The sequence below is a fragment of the Nerophis ophidion genome, linkage group LG22, assembly GCF_033978795.1.
Source record: "Nerophis ophidion isolate RoL-2023_Sa linkage group LG22, RoL_Noph_v1.0, whole genome shotgun sequence".
NCBI lineage: Eukaryota > Metazoa > Chordata > Actinopteri > Syngnathiformes > Syngnathidae > Nerophis > Nerophis ophidion.
In genome coordinates, this window is record NC_084632.1 from 34,460,213 (window position 1) to 34,478,707 (window position 18,495).

The 18,495-nt window shown below is 40.2% G+C and overlaps 1 protein-coding gene and 1 long non-coding RNA gene across 3 annotated transcripts in view; one reads left to right on the forward strand and one right to left on the reverse strand.

The window, feature by feature from the left end:
* Positions 1–18,495, reverse strand: part of LOC133540816 (uncharacterized) — a 322,729-nt gene that overhangs the window by 133,004 nt on the left and 171,230 nt on the right. The window lies entirely within an intron of this gene.
* Positions 1–18,495, forward strand: part of LOC133540809 (desmoplakin-A-like) — a 67,476-nt gene that overhangs the window by 18,643 nt on the left and 30,338 nt on the right. For both annotated transcript variants that reach the window (XM_061883759.1, XM_061883760.1), the window contains exons 6-14: positions 717–776; positions 853–1,020; positions 2,969–3,073; positions 3,209–3,304; positions 6,155–6,280; positions 8,947–9,099; positions 9,494–9,648; positions 13,815–13,941; positions 16,106–16,292. In XM_061883759.1, coding sequence (XP_061739743.1) covers positions 717–776; positions 853–1,020; positions 2,969–3,073; positions 3,209–3,304; positions 6,155–6,280; positions 8,947–9,099; positions 9,494–9,648; positions 13,815–13,941; positions 16,106–16,292 — 1,177 coding nt within the window. The remainder of the gene's footprint in view (positions 1–716; positions 777–852; positions 1,021–2,968; positions 3,074–3,208; positions 3,305–6,154; positions 6,281–8,946; positions 9,100–9,493; positions 9,649–13,814; positions 13,942–16,105; positions 16,293–18,495) is intronic.

Consider the following 18,495-nt stretch of genomic DNA (forward strand, 5'->3'; position numbering starts at 1 on the left):
CTCCTTCTCCGTTGGAGGCGCGTGTATAATATAGCCAAGAGTCATGGATGCATTGGAATTCTGGGTAGTTCTTATGTTGCGTTTATAATGTGTTGCAGTGCCAATGTTCTCCAGAAATGTGTTTGGTGTGGGTTCACAGAGTGTGGCGCATATTAGTAAGAGTGTTAAAGTTGTTTATATCACAACCATCGGTGTAAAAGGTATGGCAATTGACCAAGTATGCATTGCAATCTCGTAAGAGAAGCAGCGATATGCATGCGTCCGCCCGGCACGCAAACAGCATGGTGCAAAGGTGGGTGCGATGACATGTTTGTAGAGCAGTGGTCCCCAACCACCGGGCCGCGGCTGCTGAAGTATTATTTATCATTTTTTTTATATCACACTCAATTTTTTACTGCATGCCATTGGTTAGCGCAGGGGTGAGAAGAGGTTTTTAAACAATTTAGCGCCTGCTTACTTTTACCGCATGCCTTGAATAAGCACAGGAGTGAGAAGAGGTTTTAAATTAATTAGCGCCCCAACGGCTATTCAAGGAAATACGGTAATAACAATATCACTAATACTTGGTTAATGTTCACGTAAAACAATGTAAATGGAGTATTTATGGCGCTTTTTGAATGGTTATTTATTGGATTTTATGAGAAAAACAAACAAAAACAAAAAAACATGTTTTTGTAAACACTTCTTAAATGCTCAATTGTTATATCATTCATTAGGGTAAAAAAGGAGACAAGGGGAATCTTCATGCTTTGGAGCAAGAATGGGACAGTCTACAGGTAAAATGAATGCAATTTTAACAACATAAGTGTACATTTTAGAAAAGTGATGATCTTCTTGCTTTTACCGTTCCAGAAAATGTCCTTTGGTCGGCTGCAGCAGCTGGAAGACCTCCAGCAGATCATTCAGGAGATGTCAAAAGAAATTATGTGGGTCAATGACAAGGAGGAAGAGGAGCTCATATTTGATTGGGGGGAAAAGAATATTGACCAATACATCCCCAAGAAGCAAGAGAGCTATTCAGTCAGTATACTTACATCATATTATGTTCCGGTGTTGTTAAATATTCAATGTCACGGATGTGCTGTACATACAAACCCCGTTTCCATATGAGTTGGGAAATTGTGTTAGATGTAAATATAAACAAAATACAATGATTTGCAAAACATTTTCAACCCATATTCAGTTAAATATGTTACAAAGATAACATATTTGATGTTCAAACTGATAATCTTTTTTTTTTTTTTTTCCAAATAATCATTGTTTCCATATGAGTTGGGAAAATGTGTTAGATGTAAATATAAACGAAATACAAAGATTTGCAAAACATTTTCAACCCCTATTCAGTTAAATATGTTACAAAGATAACATATTTGATGTTCAAACTGATAATCATTTTTTTTTTTTTTTGCAAATAATCATTAACTTTAGAATTTGATGCCAGCAACACGTGACAAAGAAGTTGGGAAAGGTGGCAATACATACTGATAAAGTTGAGGAATGCTCATCAAGCACTTATTTGGAACATCCCACAGGTGTGCAGGCTAATTGGGAACAGGTGGGTGCCTTGATTGGGTATAAAAACAGCTTCCCAAAAAATGCTCAGTCTTTCACAAGAAAGGGTGGGGTGAGGTACACCCCTTTGTCCACAACTGTGTGAGCAAATAGTCAAACAGTTTAAGAACAAGTTTTCTCAAAGTGCAATTGCAAGAAATTTAGGGATTTCAACATCTACGGTCTATAATATCGTCAAAAGGTTTAGATAATCTGGAGAAATCACTCTACATGGCCGGAAACCAACATTGAATGACCGTGACCTTCGATCCCTCAGACGGCACTGTATCAAAAACCGACATCAATCTCTAAAGGATATCACCACATGGGCTCAGGAACACTTCAGAAAACCACTGTCACTAAATACAGTTTGTCGCTACATCTGTAAGTGCAAGTTAAAACTCTACTATGCAAAGCTTATCAACAACATCCAGAAACGCCGCCGGCTTTGCTGGGCCCTAGATCATCTAAGATGGACTGATGCAAAGTGGAAAAGTGTTTTGTGGTCTGACGAGTCCACATTTCAAATTGTTTTTGGAAATATTCCACATCGTGTCATCCGGACCAAAGGGGAAGCGAACCATCCAGACTGTTATCGACGCAAAGTTCGAAAGCCAGCGTCTGTGATGGTATGGGGGTGCATTAGTGCTCAAGGCATGGGTAACTTACACATCTGTGAAGGCACCATTAATGCTGAAAGGTACATACAGGTTTTGGAACAACATATACTGCCATCTAAGCGCCGTCTTTTTCATGGACTTCCCTGTTTATTTCAGCAAGACAATGCCAAGCCACATTCAGCACGTGTTACAACAGCGTGGCTTCGTAAAAAAAGACATGGAAAATGTGTGTCGCACTATGAAGCGTAAAATACCACAGCGGAGACCCCGGACTGTTGAACGACTGAAGCTCTACATAAAACAAGAATGGGAAAGAATCTACTTTCAAGGCTTCAACAATTAGTTTCCTCAGTTCCCAAACGTTTATTGAGTGTTGTTAAAAGAAAAGGTGATGTAACACAGTGGTGAACATGCCCTTTCCCGACTACTTTGGCACGTGTTGCAGCCATGAAATTCTAAGTTATTTATTAATTGCAAAAAATTAATAAAGTTTATGAGTTTGAAAATCAAATATTTTGTCTTTGTAGTGCATTCAATTTAATATGGGTTGAAAAGGATTCGCAAATCATTGTATTCCGTTTATATTTACATCTAACACAATTTCCCAACTCATATGGATTAGTGTTTCTAAAAATAGAGCCTCAGACACATTTTTTTCTCTAAATCTGGCCCACCGAGTCAAAATAATTGCCCAGGCCTGGATTAGGAGGGGCTAATGTATTTGCATTTATTTCTGGCAGCTGTAATCAGTCATGCAGTTTTTCAACTTCTACTCTTAACTTCTTTGTAAACAACAGAAACTGATGAGCGCCCTGGAGGAGAAAGAAAAGCACTTGAATAAACTGAAAGTCAGAGTGGATACCCTCCTGAAGAACAACCACCCAGCTTCAGACAAGATAGAGGTTTGTGCTGTGTGATGAATTGACGCGACACCTGCTCGCTCTTTACATCTGCGTCACCAGTGTTCATTTTTTAGATCATATTTTTTTCAACACCGTTCGTATTATGACTTCTTCCGTTGGCATTTTGCTCTCAAGGCCTATAGGGACACACTGCAGACTCAGTGGAGTTGGCTCCTGCAAATTACCAAGTGTATGGATGTGCACCTGAAGGAGAATGCAGCATACAACCAGGTAACTAAACAAATCCATACCTTTTAAATCTTAAACACAAGGATAACAATTAGAGATGTCCGATAATGGCTTTTTTTTGCCAATATCCGATATTGTCCAACTCTTAATTACCGATTCAGAATATCAAGCGATACCGATATATACAGCCGTGGAATTAACACATTACGATGCCTAATTTTGTTGTGATGCCCCGCTGGATGCATTAAACCATGGGTGTCAAACTCTGGCCCGCGGGCCAAATATGGCCCCCCGTGTAATTTAATTTGGCCCTTGAGGCAATATCCAATTAACATTACAGCTGGCCCGCCGTCATTACACAGCAGCGGTGTCGCTGTAACCAGGGGCGCCGCTAGAGATTTTCGGCACCATGAAAAGAATCTTTACAGGGCCCCCAACACATAATTTCATCATCACTAGGTGCCTCTCTGGGACCCCCTCCATTATGGGCCCCTAGAATCCATCTCTATGCGCCACACTGTGAACTCACACCAAACAAGAATGACAAACACATTTCGGGAGAACATCTGCACTGTAACATAACATAAACACAACAGAACAAATACCCAGAACCCCTTGCAGCATTAACTCTTTCGGGACGCTACAATATATTTTGATATTTACCTCAGAAGGCTGTAAATAGAAAAGAGGCATTACATTTGTATTTAAATTGTATTTGATATGCCATTGATATTTTGAAATTATTTTTATTATTATTTGAAACTCGATTTTGCATGTCTCTATAAAGTTATGTAAGCCATGCTTGTTCAATATTCAATGCAAAACTTGTTTGGATCTCTATTAAAAGGTCAATTTGTTCAACCTTGGCCCGCGGCTTTGTTCAGTTTTAAATTTTGGCCCACTCTGTATTTGAGTTTGACACCCCTGCATTAAACAATGTAACAAGTTTTTCCAAAATGAATCAACTCAAGTTATGGAAAAAATGCCAACATGGCACTGCCATATTTATTATTAAAGTGCATTATTATTTTTTTAACCTGCTTAAAAACAGCAGCCTGGAATTTGGGACATGCTCTCCCTGAGAGGGCATGAGGAGGTTGAGGTGGGCGGAGTTGGGGGTGGTGTATATTGTAGCATCCCGTAAGAGTTAGTGCTGCAGATGCTTCTGGGTATTTGTTCTGTTGTGTTTATGGTGTGTTACGGTGTGGATGCTCTCCCGAAATGTGTTTGTCATTCTTGTTTGCTGTGGGTTCACAATGTGGCGCATACTTGTAACAGTGTTACAGTTGTTTATACGGCCACCCTCAGTGTGACCTGTATGGCTGTTGACCAAGTATGATTGCCTTCACTTGTGTGTGTGAAAAGACGTAGATAATATGTGACTGGGCCGGCACGCAAAGGAAATACCTTTTAAGGTTTATTGGCGCTCTTTACTTCTACCTATGTCCCTGTACACAGCGGCGTTTTAAAAAGTCATACATTTTACTTTTTGAAACCGATACCGATCATTTTGAAACTGATACCGATAATTAGCGATACTACATTTTAAAGCATATATCGGCCGATAATATCGGCAGTCCGATATTATCGGACATCCTTAATAACATTAGATTGGCAAGCATCAGTGGTTAAGCCGCTGCTTCATGATATTTGACTGGAACTGATCACATATCGGGGGGTTTCTTTGCGGAATTTGCATGTGGTCCCCGTGCTTGCAGGGTATTTTTTCCGCCGATACTCCAACGTTATCCCACTCTCCATTGTGTATATTGTATTAAGGATGGACTCGAATGAACTGTAAAAGGTGGTCATTGTGGTAATTGTTCTTATAATCAATACAGTACCCCAACTTGCAAGTGACAGAGTGCTTTAATCAAAACTCTTGCATTGCAAGCTCCCCTTGAAATCAACTGAAATAATTTTCAATGGGAACTGTTTTGCAGTTCCTAATGTTTTCCCATGTTGTTCCCATTATTGCAAATATCAATATTGCAGTTTTTTCTAAAGCTTCTTTAGCTCTATAAGAGGAATATATTCTTAAAATATTTTAAGTTTTTCTGTTGCAGCTTTAGATTTCATTTGATCAACCAAATACAAGGTTTCTTGTAGACAGTATATTTTCTTGACATACAGTATCACCGACTATTTACAAACTCAGCACTAACGCTGTGCGCCATGAGGAACAATGAGAAAGTCTGGAGATATTTGCCGTTATATTTTTAACAGTGACAAAGCAGGAAGGGGTAACAAAATTGAATATGAACCGCCCTGATATTCATTAATTGACATTTTACATACGGATGGGTGGCCCTGTTGCAAACTGCTGCTCAGATCTTCACGTTTGTTTTTTTCCATCTTTGTTTCATTCTCAGTCTGACCCGTTTACTTCCTGTTTTTGTCCATCACTATGGTTACGCATCAGTCCACCTGTTAGTCTCGCCCCGCACACCTGCTACTAATTTTCACCCTCCTATTTAAGCTCACCTTTTCTGTTTACTCATTCTCGGATCCTAATTTGCACACGCGCAACAGTGACAACTCTCATCATTCTATGCATGTATTTCCTCGCTAGCTCTCACGCTAAGCCACTTTATTTTCCAGCTTTCAAGCTGAATGTTTTTGTTTACTCTTTTGTGTCCTCGTGCCAAGTTTTAGTTTTCCTTGTGTTTATCCTAGCTTTCACGCTAGCGTCTTTTGTTTGCCTTATCCCTTTACATCAGTGTTTTTTTTCATAGCCTTTTATTATTAAATAAATACCCTTTAACTTACCTTGTTGTGTTCATCGCTTCGACGCATCCTTGGGAAAACAACGCCGGCATTACCATGCCGAAGAAGAGTCATCACAGGCCCTCCTCAATACAGACCTAAGTAACCTGTTATGTTTTTTTCAAGTTCTTTAAAGAGGCCAACGAGACATACAGATCCCTCCAGACGGAACAAGAAACCCTCCGTAAGAAATTCAACCGTGACAAGAATACATCACTGGACAACCTGCTGGAGCTACTCATGGAACTGGAGGTACAATGGCCTTAAAGAGCAGACCAGTTAAACCAATTATGGGTTTAAGTGAACTTGTGGTTTAAATATCAGCCTCACAAACAGAAAACCAAAGGTTCGACAAAGGGTTTGAAGTATTTCTGGTCTTGTCGCCCCCTCCCGGTGAGAAGGGCAACTTACGCACGTAGCTGGATCAAAAAAGATGTCGGAGACGCTTTACTGAACAAAAAGTTGCATTGATTACAAGCGAGCGTCATTTATACAGTTCTGCAGGTACAAAAAAAAATGAAGGACTCCTAACTTGGAGAAGCCAAACCACCAGTCTTAAATTCGTACCTCCTGTCTGTGTGTGAGCGCTGGGTCCAGAGAGCACACCCTGACCATAAAAGGAGATGTTCGTGTGTAAGTGTCTGGAAAACAACTGCTTTAAAGGGGAACATTATCACCAGACCTATGCAAGCGTCAATATATACCTTGATGTTACAGAAAAAAGACCATGTATTTTTTTTAACCGATTTCCGAACTCTAAATGGGTGTATTTTGGCAAATTAAACGCCTTTCTGTTTATCGCGCTGGAGGTGATGACGTCAGAACGTGACGTCACCTAGGTAACACACCCGCCATATTCATTTTCACATTACAAACACCGGGTCTCAGCTCTGATATTTTCCGTTTGTTCGACTATTTTTTGGAACCTTGGAGACATCATGCCTCGTCGGTGTGTTGTCGGAGGGTGTAACAACACTAACAGGGAGGGATTCAAGTTGCACCACTGGCAAGAAATCTGCCGCCAGACCCCCATTGAATGTACCAAAGTGTCTTCACATTTGACCGGCGATGCTAAGACAGACATGGCACAGAGATGTATGGATAACCTGCAGATGCATTTGCAACAATTAAGTCAACAAAATCACAAAGGTGAGTTTTGTTGATGTTGTTGATTTATGTACTAATCAGACATATTTGGTCACGGCATGACTGCCAGCTAATCGATGCTAAAATGCTACGCTAATCGATGCTAACATGCTATTTACGCTAGCTGTATGTACATTTGAAACTAGATACCCACATTTAATGCGAAACAAACACTTACCAATCGACGGATTTAAGTTGCTCCAGTGTCACAAGATGCGAAAGTCCTGATCGTTTGGTCTGCACATTTTACCGGCGATGCTAATACGGCAGCCATGCTATGGGCCATTTCATTAGGTACACCCACGCTATGGCCGAATAGCGTCAATAGCTATTCGCCCAATAGCTTCAATTTCTTCTTCAATTTCGTTTTCGCTATCTGCCTCCATACTCCGACCATCTGTTTCAATACATGCGTAATATGTTGAATCGCTTAAGCCGCTGAAATCCGAGTCTGAATCCGAGCTAATGTCGCTATATCTTGCTGTGGTAACCGCTATGTTGTTTGTATTGGCAGCCCTGTATAACGTCACAGGGAAATGGATAGTGGTTTCGAAGATAGCGAAAATAAGGCACTTTAAAGCTTTGTTTAGGGATATTCCGGGACCGGTAAAATTTTCAAAAACACTTCAAAAAATACAACAAGCCACTGGGAACTGTTTTTTATTGTTTTTAACCATTTTGAAATTGTGATAATGTTCCCCTTTAAGTCATAATTTAAATGTTGGCGTTGAGCTAGACAGGTAGTCTCTTCTCAAGGATATGGATATCACTTTTGCATTCCGAAGACCCAATTAAAACTACGGGGCCTTATCTTATTATGTGGTCAAACTGAAATGCCACTGTTTACTTAAACTTGGAGGTTTGCTTTCTCCAAGATGAATATGAACATTCGCCATATGTAGAACATAATATGAGTTAATTAATTTACTTCAAGTGGAGGAGTTCAAGTACCTAGGAGTCTTGTTCACGAGTGAGGGAAGAGTGGATCGTGAGGTGCGGCGTCTTCAGTAATGCGGACGTTGTATCGTTCCGTTGTGGTGAAGAAGGAGCTGAGCCGGAAGGCAAAGCTCTCAATTTACCGGTCGATCTACGTTCCCATCCTCACCTATGGTCATGAGCTTTTGGTTATGACCGAAATGACAAGATCACGGGTTTCGAAGATAGCGAAAATAAGGCACTTTAAAGCTTTATTTAGGAATATTACGGGACAGGTAAAATTTTAAAAAACACTTCAAAAAATACAACAAGCCACTGGGAACTGGTTTTTATTGTTTGTAACCATTTTGAAATTGTGATAATGTTCCCCTTTAAGTCATAATTTAAATGTTGGCGTTGAGCTAGACAGGTAGTCTTTTCTCAAGGATAAGGTTATCACTTTTACATTCTGAAGACCCAATTAAAACTATGGGGCTCAAACTGAAATGCCACTGTTTACTTAAACTTGGAGGTTTGCTTTCTCCAAGATGAATATGAACATTCGCCATACGTAGAACATAATATGAGTTAATTAATTTACTTCAGGTTCGAACAATGTTCGTTTAGGCACCTGTGTGTGGAGTTTGCATGTTTTGCCCATGTTTGTACATGGAGTTTGACCCTAATGAGGACAATCTGTATAGCATTTGAAAATGGCAGTCACTTTCAACACTGTATAAGAACTTTTGGGCAAACATCATTTCTTTCTGGTTCAGTGTAAAAATCAGTTTGTTAGGCATATTTCTATTTTAAGAAGTTTGAAACAAATCCTCAAAATGCATTGTCTTGATTTACAGAGGGAAAGAGAGAAGATCATGGATCACAAAAGGCAAGTTCAACATCTTGTTAACAAGGCCAAGACCATCGTCAGACTGAAGCCCAGAAACCCAGAAGAGAAGAGCAGCACCCCTGTCATTGTCAAAGCCCTTTGTGATTTTAAACAAGACCAGGTCAGTCTTTAATAATCTTTAGTTTTTAATACAGAATATTCATGTAATGAATCGTCTATACCAGGGGTGTCCAAAAAGCGGCCCGGGTTTTGTTGGTCCGCCGCATATTGTCGAAATTTTACAAAAAATTTAAAAAACTTGTAAAATATAAGAAACAATTGCAATGAATACAATTGACATGCCAATAACTCATAATCATAACACAACGCTGACTCAAAGTTTTATGTTAAATATGTACAGCATCTGTTTTTAGCATTTTTTTTTTGCCCAAAATATATGATGGCTTGGACCCCCTGGTCTATACGTTAAGACAAAAATATTTGTGTACGTTTTTTAAAAAACCATGCCAGTGTGTCTGTTTTTCAAATACATCCGTTCTGTCTTGTCTCTACAGAAAGTGATCTGTAAAGGTGATGAAGCAATTTTGAAGGGCAACAGTCAGCGCAGCAAATGGGAGGTTACAGGACCCGGGGGCCTAGATATGACTGTACCCTCTGTGTGCCTGATAATCCCTCCTCCTAATCCACTCAGCATTGGTTTGGCCACCAAGTAAGTCCCCGACCCTTGCTTTTTAGTCCTTCTCACCCCACAGTTGTACCTCATTTTACAGCAGGACAGTTCGTTTCTTGACCCGGCTCAGAACTCAAAATACTCGTTCTCAAATCAACCCTTATTGAAATGAAACAAGGTCCATTTAATCTGTATCTGACCCCTCCAAAAAAAACACCATTGTATGTAACAGGCCTTTAAAAAAAAAAACTTTTAGGTAAAAAATACTGTTTGAAAATCAATACAATAGAATTCACTACAACAACTACAGTAGTTTTATGAAGTGCAGTAATAATGTAGAGCCTGTGGACTGGGGCACCAGACTAATGTACTGTCTCCATCCAGTGTGGCCAAGTCCCCCCTATTATCAGCCAGGGGTGTCCAAAGTGCGGTCTGGGGCACATTTAAATGATAAATAATAAATGGGTTGTACTTGCATAGCGCTTTTCTACCTTCAAGGTACTCAAAGCGCTTTGACACTACTTCCACATTTACCCATTCACACACTGATGGAGGGAGCTGCCATGCAAGGCGCCAACCAGCACCCATCAGGAGCAAGGGTGAAGTGTCTTGCTCAGGACACAACGGACGTGACGAGGTTGGTACTAGGTGGGATTTGAACCAGGGACCCTCGGGTTGCGCACGGCCACTCTCCCACTGCGCCACGCCGTCCCTAAATTTGTGGCCTGTAGATATTTTTTTAATGTCCCGCGACACAATTATTAGCATTCTAATAATAGCATGCTATCTTTTATGCACCTCATGCCAAATATTTTGTTACTTGACACTGTGGAAGGTCTCCGACCCAGATCCTCCGTTGCTTGGCAGGAAATACCCCACCAGTGGTTACAATCTTTTAATTCAGATTCACAAGTAGACGGAATGAACAAAGTCCTCGTAAGCTTTTCAGCTTACGCATGTGGTCTGGCCGTCAGTCTCGTTTGCCAGCCCCAGTCATGATCTCCAAAGCTGCTGATAAAGGGAACAGGTGATTAGATAACTCGTTCCAGCTGAGGTATCTGTTCACCTGTCTGCTGCTTCATGGCCTTCACGCCCCGTCCACAGGGTATGCGTAGACCACGCCCCTCTCCACAGACAAATAATACATTTTGTAGCGATACACCAGTCATATGTTGGTACCAGATGCATGCTAACGTTCGCAGGCTAGCATTTTGAACAACATTTTCAAGTACACATCTCAGAGTAATATATTTTGGTACTTGATGCATGTTACAATTTGCATATCTTTCTAAATGACAATTTTTTTTACATAATTTCGAAAGTTGGCTATAAATGTACATCTCAGCTTTAAATATTTTGGTATTTCACTAATGCTAACTGTAAGCGTGCTGTGTTTATCAAGTTTGCATTGTACTGTTAGCATGCAAGCTTTTATTTTTTTTATTTTTTGGCTCATTTTTGGCTTCACGGTGGCAGAGGGGTTAGTGCGTCTTCCTCACAATACGAAGGTCCTGCAGTCCTGGGTTCAAATCCAGGCTCGGGATCTTTCTGTGTGGAGTTTGCATGTTCTCCCCGTGAATGCGTGGGGTCCCTCCGGGTACTCCGGCTTCCTCCCACTTCCAAAGACATGCACCTGGGGATAGGTTGATTGGCAACACTAAATTGGCCCTAGTGTGTGAATGTGAGTGTGAATGTTGTCCGTCTATCTGTGTTGGCCCTGTGATGAGGTGGCGACTTGTCCAGGGTGTACCCCGCCTTCCGCCCGATTGTAGCTGAGATAGGCGCCAGCGCCCCCCGCGACCCCGAAAGGGAATAAACGGTAGAAAATGGATGGATGGGCTCATTTTTGTCATCTTTTTTGTTATCTGAATCTGGCCAGCATGCTAACTGTTAGCATTTCAGTTCGGCTTTGGGTCTTCAGCGTTCGCACAAAATTTCCACAAAATACAGTTCTTTCGAAAAAATGTGTATTGTTCTGGTTTTGAATGTCAAAACTCCCCAAATGGCCCCCGCATCCTTTGATTTGTCAGTCTGTGGTCCTCAGTGGAAAAAGTTTGGGTACCCCTGTCATAAGAAACTTTGGGTTTGTTTTGATAGAACTCGTTTCTAGTTTCTCTTGTAAGATCTGGCAACACCGTCTTCAACAATAGGATGAGTTAAAATGATGTTACACACAGACCTGTTTGAGTGATAGGCTATCGCTATTGCTCGTCCAGTTTGTAGAGGCAGGAGAAAAGAACAAATTGATATACGTCTGACAAACCATTCAGCAGCTTTTTTATATTTTCATGGATTAATGTCCACTGTTTGGAGTGGTGCAGACTATATGCGGTCACAGGGCAGAGACGTCCCCAACTGATGCACAGATGAGTGGTCCACCCCGGGTCCAGACTTTGAACAGCCAGCGCGTCATCTGTGGTCATCTGATATCTTCTCCACGGAGGAAATGGGGGGCAGAGCAGAAAAGAGACAGCAGATCAACTGGTTTAAATAGGGGGGTCTATTTAAAGGCTAGACTATACAAATTTGTTTTAAGATGGGACTTAAAGGCCTACTGAAATGAGAATTTCTTATTTAAACGGGGATAGCAGGTCCATTATATGTGTCATACTTGATCATTTCGCGATATTGCCATAAGTTAGCTGAAAGGATTTAGTAGAGAACATCGACGATAAAGTTTGCAACTTTTGCTCGCTAATAAAAAAGCCTTGCTTTTACCGGAAGTAGCAGACGATGACATCACAGGTGTGAGGGCTCCTCACATCCTCACATTGTTTATAATGGGAGACTCCAGCAGCAAGAGCTTTTCGGACCGAGAAAAAGACAATTTCCCCATTAATTTGAGCGAGGATAAAATATTTGTGGATGATGATATTGATAGCGAAGGACTACAAAAAAATAAAATAAAATAAAATAAAGTAAAAAGTCGATTGCATTGGTACGGGTTCAGATGTTTTTAGACACATTTACTAGGATAATTCTGGGAAATCCCCTATCTTTCTATTGTGTTGCTAGTGTTTTAGTGAGATTAAATAGTACCTGATAGTCGGAGGGGTGTGTCCACGGGTGTCTTGACGCCAGTCTCTGAGGGAAGTCGACGGCAGCTGCATGGACGGCGCAAGGTCCGCTGATCTCCGGTAAGAGGCGACTTTTTACCACAATTTTCTCACCGAAACCCGCCGGTTGAAAAGTGGTCGGGATCCATGTTCGCCTGACCGCTCTGATCCATAGTAAAGTTTCACCTATGGGAATTTTTAACAAGCAAACACCGTGTGTTTGTGTGGCTAAAGGCTAAAGCTTCCCACCTCCATCTTTCTACTTTGACTTCTCCATTATTAATTGAACAAATTGCAAAAGATTCAGCAACACAGATGTCCAGAATACTGTGTAATTGCGCGATGAAAAGAGCTAATATTTCCCCTCCAACCCGAGACGTCACGTGCACGCGTCATCATTCCGCGACGTTTTCAACAAGAAACTCCGCGGAAAATGTAAAATTGCAATTTAGTAAACTAAAAAGGCCGTATTGGCATTTGTTACATGGTTAATATTTCATCATTGATATATAAACTATCAGACTGCGTGGTCGGTAGTAGTGGGATTCAGTAGGCCTTTAAATGCTTCTATCCATCCATTTTCAACCACTTATCTGGAATCGGGTCGCGGGGACAACAGCTCCAGCAGAGACCCCGAGACTTCCCTCTCAGGAGCAACATTAGCAACTTCCTCTTGGGGGATCCGAAGCTTTTCCAGACCAGAGAGGAGTTGTAATCCCCCGATCTGGTCCTCCTTGGTCTGCCGCGGGGTCTCCTCCCAGTGGGACGTGCAACAAGGACCTCCCTAGGGAGACACTCCTATTATAAATGCTTCTACTGAGGTATCATTTCTAACTGTAACTGGTAGAACATACCAGAGTACTGGAGCTCAAATAGAAAACACTCGACATACTTTTTTTGGGCTCTGGAAATCACTAATAATAATAATAATAATTCTTATTACGCAGATTTCTGGCCGGGACATATAGTACAATACAATCAGCAAGATAGGATGGAGCTAGACAATTTAATATTTTATACGGAATGTAGTAAAACCTAAAAGTCGCATCTCAAATGCACAGGAAGCCAGTGCAGGTGAGCCAGTATAGGCGTAATATGATCAAATTTTCTTGTTCTTACCGAATGTTATTTTCTCTGTCTTGTCAACAGAAATGAGCAGTATTTTGAGTCCATCCTTTCTCTCTGGAATCAGTTGTACATCAACATAAAGAGTCTCATTGCCTGGCAGTACTGCCTTGTGGATATCGATAACATCAACTTACTCACCATCTCCATGGTAGGTGATCACCAGTCTCAGAAACCTAAAGCTGCCATCTGTCACTGAACCAAAATTCGAGAATGTTAAACATAAAAATATAACACCACTGGCTATTAAATATAACCAATGGGTTTAACAAACAAAGTCTTTATTTCTCACAAATACTATGCGTGCTAGCTCAATGCTATTTAACTGGCTTCCGTTCATGCCTGTCATAACCTAAACCAGATCCAGAGAAGCGATGAACCATAAACCAAGAAAATCAACACCATGTGTCCTATCTCGGGATGGATACAGAATTCGTGTAAAATCTAACTGTGCCGTATTTTTATACTTTTGTTGCACGTGACGTTACGTCTGATTGTTTAAAATTTTCCATGACAACAAAGCAAGGAGTACAATTACCTCCCCTTTACAAAAAGTGCAGGCTCAATACTAATTTGATTGGATTTGCCATAGACATCCGAAACATTAATATTGTATGTTATAATCAAACAGCTGGTGTGTAATAAATACAATATGTACAGTATAAACACTTTGTGGGTTTCAACAAAACAAAAACCTGCCATTTTCAACTAATGACTAGATAGATAGATGGATAGTACTTTATTGATTCCTTCAGGAGAATTCCTTCAGGAAAATTAAAATTCCAGCAGCAGTGTACAGAGTTGAGATCAATTTAAAGAAAAAAGTAAAAAGTAAATAATGGGGGTTTAAAAGGAAACAAAATAGAGAAATATTACAAAAAGAATAAAAACAATGGGAATAACAATATAACAGTAAAATAAGAATATAACAAGATAAAGTAGGCAGTAGTGACCATGTTATGAAAACGTATTGCACTACTACCTGGCTAAGTAAGCACTCTTGTAATGGAAACTGCATGCAAAGTCCACTGTAGTATTTGAGTATTACCGTATTTTCTGGACCATAGGGCACACCGGATTATAAGGCTCACTAGTGCAACAGTGGGAAATGTGTCCCGTGAAAAAACAGTCCGACCAGAACTCTCTAATAACTAAAGTTCCGTGGGTGAATTATGAAAACCCACTACACCGGTAGTTTTTAGCGCTTCTATAATGTGATATAAGTTAAAACTTTACGCTACTTTATATTAGAAAAAGGCATCAGCAGAGGGTGAATGCCCCATAACAAGAAGATAGTGAAAAAGAAGAAGCTTTTCGACTACGGAATCGGCACGGACTACAGTGGCGGAGGTGCGTAAATTTTCAGGACTTATGCAGATCTGAAATACACATCAGCAGATACCAGAAGGTAAGAAAAGGTGGTTTTAATATTGTGAAACAAAACGCCAGATAAAATGTCTGCTAACGGGTGCCATTTTGCGGTCCATATACTGTACACACATCATAGTACTATTTGTATCTCTGACTACGGTAGCCGTAAGGCGCCGACAATCCATCAAGTGGTGCGGCTTCAAAGTCATACTGAAACATTTTGCCGTTTGCTGTGTGTAATGTTCTTTATTTTCAATGCAACATTTACAGTTTTGGTGTTGTTTACTGGCGGCATATTGCAGGTCACACTTATCATTACACCACGTACCAAATAAAACTGCTTCGAGTTCGGTAAGCTCAACCGGAATTATTCCGTACATCAGGCACACTGTCGATTTTTGAGAAAATTAAAATATTTTAAGTGCACCTTATAGTCCGAAAAATACGGTACGGTACTCTATTACAGTACTGTACTTGCAAATGGGTAGAAAAGTGTAAGAAAACAAGATAACTGGACAGCACAGCTCAGTGTTAAATGTTAAATTAAAAACATTATCTTTCTTATTTTTGCATCTGTTAAAAAAAAAGTACCTGTGTCGATTGCCAGGTACCGTCGATGAGTCGATTTAAATGTGAAGAGTACCTTTCCCTAGTCCTAAAATTATCCGTAAATTAGAATTGAAACACTAATCACGTATCATTCGGAACAAGACAAAAGTGAGACCCACAAACAGGCAATAACTTTGTAAAACGTCGGCAGGATCGAGTTTCACTTTCAGTCAGAGCTTAAGAGATCAAAGAAACATAATTTAAGTACAACATATATACAAATAGTAAAGTGATATATGTTTCTAGCTGCTGTATGTTTGTGTTGTATGTTTGACTTGTGCTGCTGTTTCTTCAAAAGCAATAAAATAACACATAATGTATGTGTTTGTGTTTAGCTGGCCTCCATGCAACCAGAGGAATACCGCAAACTTATCAAAAGCCTTGAGACTCATTATGAAGAGTTCAAACTGAGTTGCCAAGGCTCGCAGATGTTTGCTGACGATGACAAGAGGAGCATCGAGAGCCAGTTCAATGGAGCGCAGACCCACTATGAAACTCTAGTGGTGCAGTTACCTACGTACAGTAAGTAATATGCATTAATATCATCTAAATTCAAATTATTGTTAAAATAGGTGGCATTTTTATTTAGGATAATTCCATATGCATTATGATAAAGTGACAGTGTTGAGACAGGCATCCCCTACCATGAAGTAAGTGAGTTGATGCGTTTGATATCCACAAGACCTATTTCTAGAGATGCTTGTATCAAAGGAATTTTATTTGCACATGATTTGCATAGGAATTATAGCAACAGCAATTGTTGCTTATAGGGCCAAACTTTGCATTCCAGGATATATTCCTGGATATATTTTAATGCTATTGTGGAAAAAATATTTGTCTGAATTTTCTAATTAAACAAGACAACACTGATTTGTTTCCACAGAATTCACCATTTTAGCAATAGATATAATGTAACTCTGGACAGAGATAAATATTGCTACAGGACCCAAAACCAGTGATGTTGGCACATTGTGTATTTCGTAAATAAAAACAGAATATAATGATTTGCAAATCTTTTTCAACTTATATTTAATTGAATAGACTGCAAAGACAAGATATTCAATGTTCGAACTGAGAAACGTATTTATTTTTGCAAGCAATCATTAACTTGGAATTTAATGTCAGCAAGACATTGCACAAAAGTTGGCACAGGGGCATTTTTACCACTGTGTTACATGGCCTTTCCTTTTAACAACACTCAGTAAACATTTGGGAAGTAAGGGGACCAATTTTTGAAGCTTTTCAAGTGGAAATATTTCCCATTCTTGGTTGATGTACGTTTTAAGTTGTTCAACAGTCTTGGGTCTCCGTTGTGGTATTGTAGGCTTCATCTGTGCTGTGTTGGATCCACTTTGGACTGGACTCTCATGGTTGTGTTGGATCCATGTTGGATCCATTATGGATTGAACGTTCACAGTATCATGTTGGACCCGCTCGACATCAATCAATCAATCAATGTTTACTTATATAGCTCTAAATCACTAGTGTCTCAAAGGGCTGCGCAAACCACTACCACATCCTCGGTAGGCCCACATAAGGGCAAGGAAAACGAACGGGTCTAACATGATACTGTGAAAGTTCAATCCATATTGGATCCATATTGAAATAATGATTTGTCTTTGTTAGAAATATAGCTATTCTAACAAAGCGCAGATTGGATTTGAACCTATTTAAAACAGGTCATCCAAATTTAATGTTAATCAGGAAAAATAAATTATTTTTTAAATTAAAAAAAAAAAAAAAAATTGAATTAGCTAGTTTTTCATTTGCTTTCGGTTCCCCTAGAGGGGGGGGGGGTGTCGCCCACATATGCGGTCCTCTCCAAGGTTTCTCATAGTCATCATTGTCACCGACGTCCCACTGGGTGTGAGTTTTCCTTGCCCTTATGTGGGCTCTACCGAGGATGTCGTTGTGGTTTGTGTTGTGGTTTGTGCAGCCCTTTGAGACACTAGTGATTTAGGGCTATATAAATAATCATTGATTGATTGATTGATTGATATTGCACCACACATTTTCAATGGGTGACAGGTTCGGACTACAGGCTAGTCTAGTACACGCACTCTTTTACTATGAAGCCACGCTGTTGTAACTCTTGGCTTGGCATTGTCTTGGTAAAATAAGCAGGAGTGTCCATGATAATGTTGCATGGATGGCAACATAGAGTATGTTTCTCCAAAACTTGCATGTACTTTCAGCATCTATGGTGTCTCCACAGATGTGTAAGTTGCCCATACCATCACAGATGCAGGCTTTTGAACTTTTCGTCTATAAGAATCCGGATACTTCTTTTCCTCTTTGTTCCAGGGGACACGACGTCCACAGTTTCCCAAAAACAATTCAAATGTGGACTCGTCAGACCACAGAACACTTTTCCACTTTGCATCAGTCCGTCTTAGAAAAGCTCGGGCCCAGCGAGGCCGGCGGCGTTTTTGGGTGTTGTTGATTAATGAATTTCGCTTTGTATAGTCGAGTTTTAACTTGCACTGACAGATGTAGCGACAAACTGTAGTAACTGACAGTGGTTTTCTGAAGTGTTCTTGAAACCATGTGGTGATGTCCTTTACATTCTGATGTCGCTTTTCGGTGCAGTAAGGCCAAAGGGATCGAAGGTCCGTAATATCATCGCTTACGTGCAGTGATTTGTCCAGAGTCTCTGAACCTTTTGAAGATATTACGGACCATATATGGTGAAATCCCTAAATTCCTTGCAAAAGCTTCTTGAGAA